Source organism: Grammomys surdaster, unplaced genomic scaffold (genome assembly GCF_004785775.1).
Source record: "Grammomys surdaster isolate TR1022 unplaced genomic scaffold, NIH_TR_1.0 229, whole genome shotgun sequence".
Classification (NCBI taxonomy): Eukaryota; Metazoa; Chordata; class Mammalia; order Rodentia; family Muridae; genus Grammomys; species Grammomys surdaster.
The window spans coordinates 4,221,970-4,230,238 of NW_021604674.1; the positions used below are offsets into that span (position 1 = coordinate 4,221,970).

Genomic DNA, 8,269 nt, shown 5'->3' on the forward strand with positions numbered 1-8,269 from the left:
GTCTCCATGTCCTCACTCACACACCCAGGTTTATTCTAGACTATCTCCATGTAAGGGTGTATATCTACTTAATGTCATTACTTACTGCTTAATTTATCACTATTCAAGTTTTGAGAAAAACCATCATAATGTGTTTGTTCTTTTATCCCTGTATACTTGTTTTTCCCTTGTGGTGCTCAGTGAGTAAACGAGTCAGTACCTGTTCAGTGACTGTTTCTTCCTTAACTCTAGGATCTTCACATTGTACAGCAGATCACTGCCACTTGATCTGGCCTGTCGTGTCTGGGATGTGTTTTGTAGAGATGGGGAGGAATTTTTATTTAGGACTGGATTGGGGATCCTCCGGCTATATGAAGATATACTCCTACAGATGGACTTTATTCATATAGCACAATTTCTTACCAAATTGCCAGAAGATATAACATCAGAAAAGCTTTTCAGCTGCATCGCAGCCATTCAGATGCAGAATAGCACCAAGAAATGGACTCAGGTAGAGTGACTTCATTTATTTAATTTTTAACTTTTAATAGTTTTTATCTGTGGACTTTGTAAAGCAGTTCTGTAGGAGGAGGTAAGGTGGGAGGAGTTAGAAGAGGAAGAGGAGGAGTAAGGAGGAGAAGAGAAAAAGGAAGAGGAGGAGCTGGGAGAAAGAGACAGGAGATGGAGGGTATGTTCGCGTGTCTGTAGCAGTCAAAGGTAGTGGTATGTCTAGGTTGGGTATTGGGTTACTCTTCTGATTGTATGGGTATCTTGTTACTGATAATTACCAAATATATCGGCCTTTGATTATAAGAATTAGAGTCTCATTCTCTTACTGGGCCCGCATGGATGGCGGAATGGTCTGGGCAATGCCCTGCCTTGTGGAGACAGCGTGGAAGATTGGCAGAGCCATTTCTCACGCTGGGATCTTGTACGTGGCAGGGCTGGTGTTTCTGGCAGGCTGGTTCTAGCTGCAGCGCGCACGTGGCCTCAGGCCAAGAAACATGGCGGCTGGGCTAGGCAGAGCTGCTGCAGCTTAGATAGTCTGGCTTGAGCCAGAGGCCGTTTTAATTAATTACTACAATACAGTTCTCTCTATCACAAATGTTAGTGCTTAAACTAAAAATAAATTTCGCCTTGAGATGAGATGATTTAAAATGGATTTCTCTCTTCTGTGTATCTAAACTTAGAGCTTTACTTTACAAAGCCCTGCAGTATTTTAGTGAATTGCCACCTACAGTAGTCATGCCTTCACCATATTCAAACAGGCACATATTGTATTAAACACCTGCTGTGAGGCTGTCAAGATGGGTTAAGCTTGGTAAAGGTTCCTGCTTGCTTCCAAGTATGACAACAAACATGAGTTTAATCCTTGGGTTCCACACGCTGGAAGGAGAACACCGACCTCACACATGCACTATGCACATTCGTGCTGATACACTCACACATAACAAACAAATAAACAAACAAATGTTAAAACCAAGAGACCAACACCAAAAAGCCCTAGCTGCTGTGTGCTAAAAGCTTACAACAGAACAAACCTAATGTATGCTCCTGGCTTTTTGTTGTTTTGAGTCTGGGTCTCATTTAACTGAGGGTTGACTTGATCTTATTGTATAGCTATGAGAATGACCTTTATCTTAGTCAGTGTACTATGCTGTGAAGAGACACCATTACCACAGCATTTGAATAGATCCTTGCTTAGTTTTTAGTCCATGATCCTCATGGTGGGGAACATGGCAGCATTCAGTCAGACATGCTTGCTAAGAATTCTATATCTGGATCTGTAGACAGCAAGAAGAGAGATGCTCAACCTGGCTTGAGTTTTTGAAACCCCAGGCACACCTTTAGTGACACATGTACACCAACAAGGTTCATATCTCCTAATTCCTCTCAAGTATTACCACTGCCAGATAACCAAGCATTCAAATAGATGAGCCTATTTGGGTCATTCTTGGTCCTGTTCTGGGAATACAGTATCTGCTATCACATACAGAGATCCTGGATTTTCAAATGCTTAGTCTTGTTAGGAGAACCACATACACAGGTTAAATTAAATGACATAAAATAGACGTTGTCACTTAGTCTATGGATGTCTCAAACTATCCTTTAACTTCATAGTTTAATAGCCTTTGAAAGAGAAGTAGAAGAATATCAGTTCAGTAGTATCAGTAATTTTCAATTTATGAAAATTTGGAATCTAATTATATTCCATAAAGCTGGGCTTTCAAAAAAGGAAAAAAACAAAGGAGAGGAGGGGACATGGCTCAGGTTCCTGCTGTCAAGCCTAGCTGCCTGAGTGCAATCCCTATGACCCACATGGCAGAAGACAACTAACTCATACAAGCTGTCTACTGACCAAGGTATGCATACATACTCATATATACAACCAATGAACCAATAAATGTAAAAACAAAACCAAGAAAAAACAAAGCAAAAGAAACAAAAACCCCAGGTAATCTGGAGCCTGGGAAGGAGGCATGTGCCTGTAATCTCAGCACATGAGGTGGCAGCAAGATCAGCTATTCAGTCATCTGCTAAGCAACAAGTTCAGTGCCAGTGTGGGCCATGTGAGACCCTGTCCAGAGACCTTTTAAAAAGGTGGTATGAGGACTTGAGAACGCTAGTGTCTCAGAAAAGCTTTCTGTGTTTATGCCCATGATTCTTTAAATCTCTTTTTTCATGCTGTTTGCAGGTCTTTACATCTGTAACAAAGGACATTAAAGAAGGGGATAAGAACAGCAGCCCTGCTCTGAAGAGCTAACCTTTGAATTAGTGACAAACTGAAATGCAAAAGGTAGTTTTGGGGGAAAGTTTCCTCTTTCCTATGTAGATAGCGTGGAAGAAAATGTTGAGAGAAGAATCAAGAGCTGGAAAACTTCTGGGTTTAAATTCCATTGGCTGAAGTAAATGAAATACGTAATTTATTGACAGTATTAATAAAAAAGTACCTGGGAGAGCCTTTTTTTTCACGGGAAAAGGCTCAGTTGGCTATTACTCCGTAATGTGGAGTGAATACTTTAATGCAATAATTTTTTTTTTAAATATCTTCATAGAAACTTCAATTTTTTATGTCGTTTCTTTTTAAACAATTAACTACAAATGCACTTCTGGAGTCAGAGTAGGATTGTTAAATCCTACTTTAGGCCCAAAAAAGATAGAACACATGTATTATCTCCAGTTCTGAGCTTTTGAAGATATTTTAGACCAGTAGTAAGCAACTTGAGTTGTAAGTCGGGTTAGTCACTGAAGCTCTTGCTTACCTTGCACATAGGCTAGGGAGTTGTCACCCTCTAGAACTGGAATACTGATGGATATTATTTCTCATTTTGCTTATGGTGTTCCCTACAGTGTTATGTCCCTTTGTTTTTGAAGAGAAATCTTTCTCTAAGTAACTTCTATCATAAAAGAATTTTCGCCTTTTTGTTTCTTGTCTGCAAATTGTTATGTAGTAACTTAACATTAAAAAAACTAAGTAACTGGTAGAATGGAAGATCTTTTTGCACTTTAGTGGACTGAAGACTTGACTTTGAGAATAAGAATAAAAAAGCAATGAATTCTAAGAGTTCGAGATAACACACTACTTACAAGACTTGAATTTTTTAGTTAAAATCCATGTTCTATCTATAGAAACAAATTTTATTAATTTCAGTTTGAAATTTAAAACTTTATATAGCTAAGTCTAAGACTTGTGAAACTCTATGCATATTTTTTTCTAATTGATGGGAATAATAGTAAAAGTAATTTTACCTTTTTTCTTAGTCTAATGTCATCTCAGATAAATTATTAATCATTGGTAAACTGACATTAAATTTATTATTCTTAATTTTTTAACCTAACCTAAATCATTTGAGTATTATGGTTAATATCTGTATAAAATACTTTTGGTTATTGATTAGATTTGTACTGTTTTGATGTTGCAGTTTGGTTTGAAACAACATAGAAGCACACATTTCTGTTAGTAGTGGACATACATATATAGTCTTTAGACTAACAAGCCAGAGATTCTTCCTTATTGGATAATAAACTGCCTTAGGATGTGGGACCAGAGGAAGTGCATATATTTTTCCCCTATGGGTGGATCATTCTAGTCTCAGGAACCCTGTAGAATTAACTCCTGTTACAGGGGCTGGCTCAGTGAAACTGGTAGTATAATAAAATAGTGAGGGAGTGTTCTAGAGTCTTATAGGTTCTAGCATGAGGACTGTCCCTTGATATTGGCGTCCCTCGTAAAAGGTATATAACCTCCGGGAGTAATCTCATTGAATTTATACTACTTCATTGTTATTTTCATGTGTTAGTTTGCTAAGATGATCCTACATTCTGTATTTCTTTCTCTTATTTTTTTTATTGTACAGTTTCTTTACCAAGTATAAATGTGTATATAAAATGTAAATATAAGAAATTCACTAAAATCCACTAGTAACAATTACTATGAAAAATAAAACTTGTACACAAAATTCTGAGGAAATGAGTCTTCATTACTTTGGTGCTTTCAGGTTTAGTCAACATCTAGAAAAAAGAAATAACTTTTTTGTGGGGATGCTGAGATTTCTTCTCTAAGGGATTTATGAGATGGTCAGTGCTTAGAGCCTTTCAGAGCAGGGAACATCTGTACTGTTGTATGCTCATTTCCTTTGGGTCACATAAATAGGCAATCATGTGATTACTCATATGACCCCTACAGCATCCATCCTTCTGTCCATCCCTTCCTCCCTCACTCTATCCATCTATCCATCTATCTGTCTGAGACAAGGTCTCTCTATGGATCCTTGGCTGGGCTGGCCTAGAACTCACTATGCCTAGAACTCACTCTGGCCCCCAACTCAAAGAGATTAAGGTTGTGCACTACATCTATCTGACAAAAATATAATGGAGGTGGCTAGAGAGATAGCACTGGTTGTTTTTCTAGAAGACTCATGTGTGATTCCCAGCACACAGGTGGTGGCTCACAGTAACCTATAATGCTGGTTCTAGAGGATCTACCTCTTCTGGCTCCCATGGTCCCTGGTATGTACGCAATGCACTTACATAGAGGCATGCAAAACATTCACACACATACATTTTTTAAAGTGTATTTTGCAAAATGACAATGTGGTTTACTTGGTAGAGTTTGGTCCACACAACTCATGTGTGGTAGTGCATATCTCCAACCCCAACATTTCAGAGATGGAAGTTAAAGGAACAGGAATTTAAGGTCAAAGCCACTCCATAATATATGCGATCCCCCCCCTCTCTCTCTCCTCACACACACAGACACATGTATCTACAAAATAAGTAAATAGTAAAAAATTACTAGAAGTAACATCAAAAAACCTACACTGGGCAAAGAAGGCAGCCTCTTTCTATAGTACGGTGCTAGGAAAACTGAACAACCATATGTAGAAGAATAAAACTAGATTCATATCTAGTTCCAAAAATGAGGCTGGAGAGATGGCTGAGCAGTTAAAGCTGATTACTGTTCTAACAGGGGATCAGACTTTGTTTCCAAAAAAAAAAAAGAAAGAAAAAAAAAGCTGGGCGGTGGTGGCATACACCTGTAATCCCAGCACTTGCGAGGCAGAGGCAGGCGGATTTCTGAGTTCAAGGCCAGCCTGGTCTACAGAGTGAGTTCCAGGACAGCCAGGGCTATACAGAGAAACCCTGTCTCCAAAAACAAAAAAACAAACAAAAACCAAAAAAGAAAAACAGACTTTGTTTCCACCACTTACATGGCAGCCTAAAACTGTAATTCTAGTTCTGAGAGCTCCTGCACATGGTAATATACATGTACTCAGGAACACATACATATAAAATTAAATATTTAAAAAATAATAATTTCAAAATGGAATAAAAACCTTAGTTTTAAACCTAAAATGCTGAAGTTGCTAAGGGGAAAATATTTAAAGCTATACTATATAGTCTTTCTAAAAAGTACTCCAGTAGCACAGGAAATAATGCCAACAGTTGGTAAGAACAGTGAGGAGGCAGCCTACAGAACTCAGGAAAATATTAACCAACTATATATTCAGCAGGGGATTAATAGATTCTATGAAAAACTAAAAAAATCATGTAACAGAATAATCCAATAAATAGATGTACTAGTGAATTGATAGACAGCTTTAAAATAAGAAATGCTGAGCCAAGCATTGAAAGCATTAAAGGCCCATGCCTTTAATTCCAGGAGTCAGGAGGTAGACTCAGGCAGTTCTCTCTAAATTACAGGACAGACTGGTCTATTTAGTGAGTTTCAGAATAGCCAGGGCTACATAGAGGAACCCTGTCTGAGAACAAAAAGAACAACAACAACAACAAAGAAATGTCCAATAAAATATTGCTAAAAATGTGCATCAATTCTTTTAAGAGTCTATGTGGTCTTTTAGTCTAGTTTCATGACATCTACAGATAGAAATCTTTGATGCCTTCTTTTTCTATTTATATGCCTTTTGTTTTTTAAAATTAATTTATTTAATTTATGTATATGAGTACACTGTCACTGTCTTTAGACACACCGGAAGAGAGCATCGGATTCTGTCCAGGCCAGCTGGATAATCAAGTGGGACCCTTAGACCCTGTGGAGAGGACTGAGATGCCAGAGAATATAAGGAGGCACAGCAAGTCAAGAAGTCTGATCAAGCTGGCAAAGATTTTATTGTTCACACAGGTTATATACTCTGAAAACAGGATATGGGGAGGGGTAGGAAAGGAAAGAGGGCTTTGCAGGTGGAGGAAGCTAGCTGCAGCTGTGGAGTCTAACTAGGTTGTTCTCACAAAAGCCTTGCCGTTACCAGGGGTTCTAAACACATCTACCTAGCAGGATGTTGGCTAAATCTAAAGATCGGAGGAAGGGTTACAGAGGTGGGTTGCTATGAGGCCTTGTTTGAAGTTCTGAGAACTGACAAGTGAATCATGGAAGGTAAGCAGAAAGAAGAATAGTAGATAGGAGACCAAGGGTGAGTGTTAGCCAAGGCCTTGCCATGGCTTCCCACAGGATTCCATTACAGATAGATGTGAGCCGCTATGTGGTTGCTGAGAATTGAACTCAGGACCTCTAAAAGTACAGCCTAAACCATGGAGCTATCTCTCCAGCCTCTATATGAATTTTCTCCTTTCTTTCTTTCTTTCTTTCTTTCTTTCTTTCTTTCTTTCTTTCTTTCTTTCTTCCCTTTTTTTTTTTTTTTTTTGGTTTTTCGAGACAGGGTTTCTCTGTGTAGCCCTGGCTGTCCTGGAACTCACTCTGCCTCCCGAGTGCTGGGATTAAAAGGCGTGTGCCACCACTGCCCGGCAATGAGTTTTCTTATGTTGATCTTTTTGTTGCAGCTACAACTTGGAGCACCACATTGAATTAAGAACAGAGATAGAGGGCAACCTTATCTCATTCCTGGTGTTAGAGGAAATGCTTTCATTTTTTCCCTCTATCAGTATTAGTAATCATCATGATCTGTAAAAGCATTTGGAGCTTTGGGCTGGAGAAACTGTTGACTGCTGGAGGCAGAATTTGGTTCGCTATTCTTATAGTAATGCCACAAGAAATGTGGACTATAGCACCCTGGCTCATGAGGTTTCGGTAGGGAGCAAGAACTTTATCAGGAATCGGGGCAGGGGCCAGTCATGTGGTATTTTGCTTATTTAATTGTATTGTTTGATCCTGGTAGGGCTCTGGTTATAAGAGATTAGCACCACTAAAGTATAACTTCTGTGCTTCGTTGGGACAGTAGGAATGTATTTCTCTAGGGTCAAGAGACGTAATCCATGAGGGCCAGGCTTCTGAGATGCATCTTCGCAGAACTTGGCAGCCCAAGAGCTGAAGGCATGAAAGGTCATGGTGAGCAACTAAGGCTTAGCACCGTGTGGCCAGTCTCTATAAGGACTGAGGGAGGCCACTGGTAAAAGTGAAGCCTGTTGCAGTAGAGAACCCTGGATATTGGAGATGCCAGGACTGTGGGATGTTTGCCAGAGAGAGCTACAGACAGAATGGAGCCAGCTTACGCTTAAGAGAGAAGCTAATTTGAGAATCAAAGTGCAATGCTGAAGGCTAGTCTTTCATGTTTTCGCTCCCCTATACAAGTTTGTTTGACTCGTCTGCATCGTATATGCTTGATGACAGAAGGAGGTACATAGGCAGGAAATATGTCAGGATGAATGCTTGTCCTCAATTGGACCTGACAGGAAATGTGGTGAGTTGTGGGTTTGGACTTTTTTGTTTGTTTGTTTTGTTTTTGTTTTTTTGTTTTTCGAGATAGGGTTTCTCTGTGTAGTGCTGGCTGTCCTGGAACTCACTCGGTAGACCAGGCTGGCCTCGAACTCAGAA

General features: G+C 39.3%; 1 protein-coding gene across 3 annotated transcripts in view; it reads left to right on the forward strand.

The window, feature by feature from the left end:
• Positions 1-4,450, forward strand: part of Tbc1d12 (TBC1 domain family member 12) — an 82,515-nt gene extending 78,065 nt beyond the window's left edge. For all 3 annotated transcript variants that reach the window (XM_028773499.1, XM_028773500.1, XM_028773501.1), the window contains 2 exons: positions 232-490; positions 2,675-4,450. In XM_028773499.1, coding sequence (XP_028629332.1) covers positions 232-490; positions 2,675-2,743 — 328 coding nt within the window. In that variant the 3' untranslated portion in view covers positions 2,744-4,450. The remainder of the gene's footprint in view (positions 1-231; positions 491-2,674) is intronic.
• Positions 4,451-8,269: the final 3,819 nt, after the last annotated feature.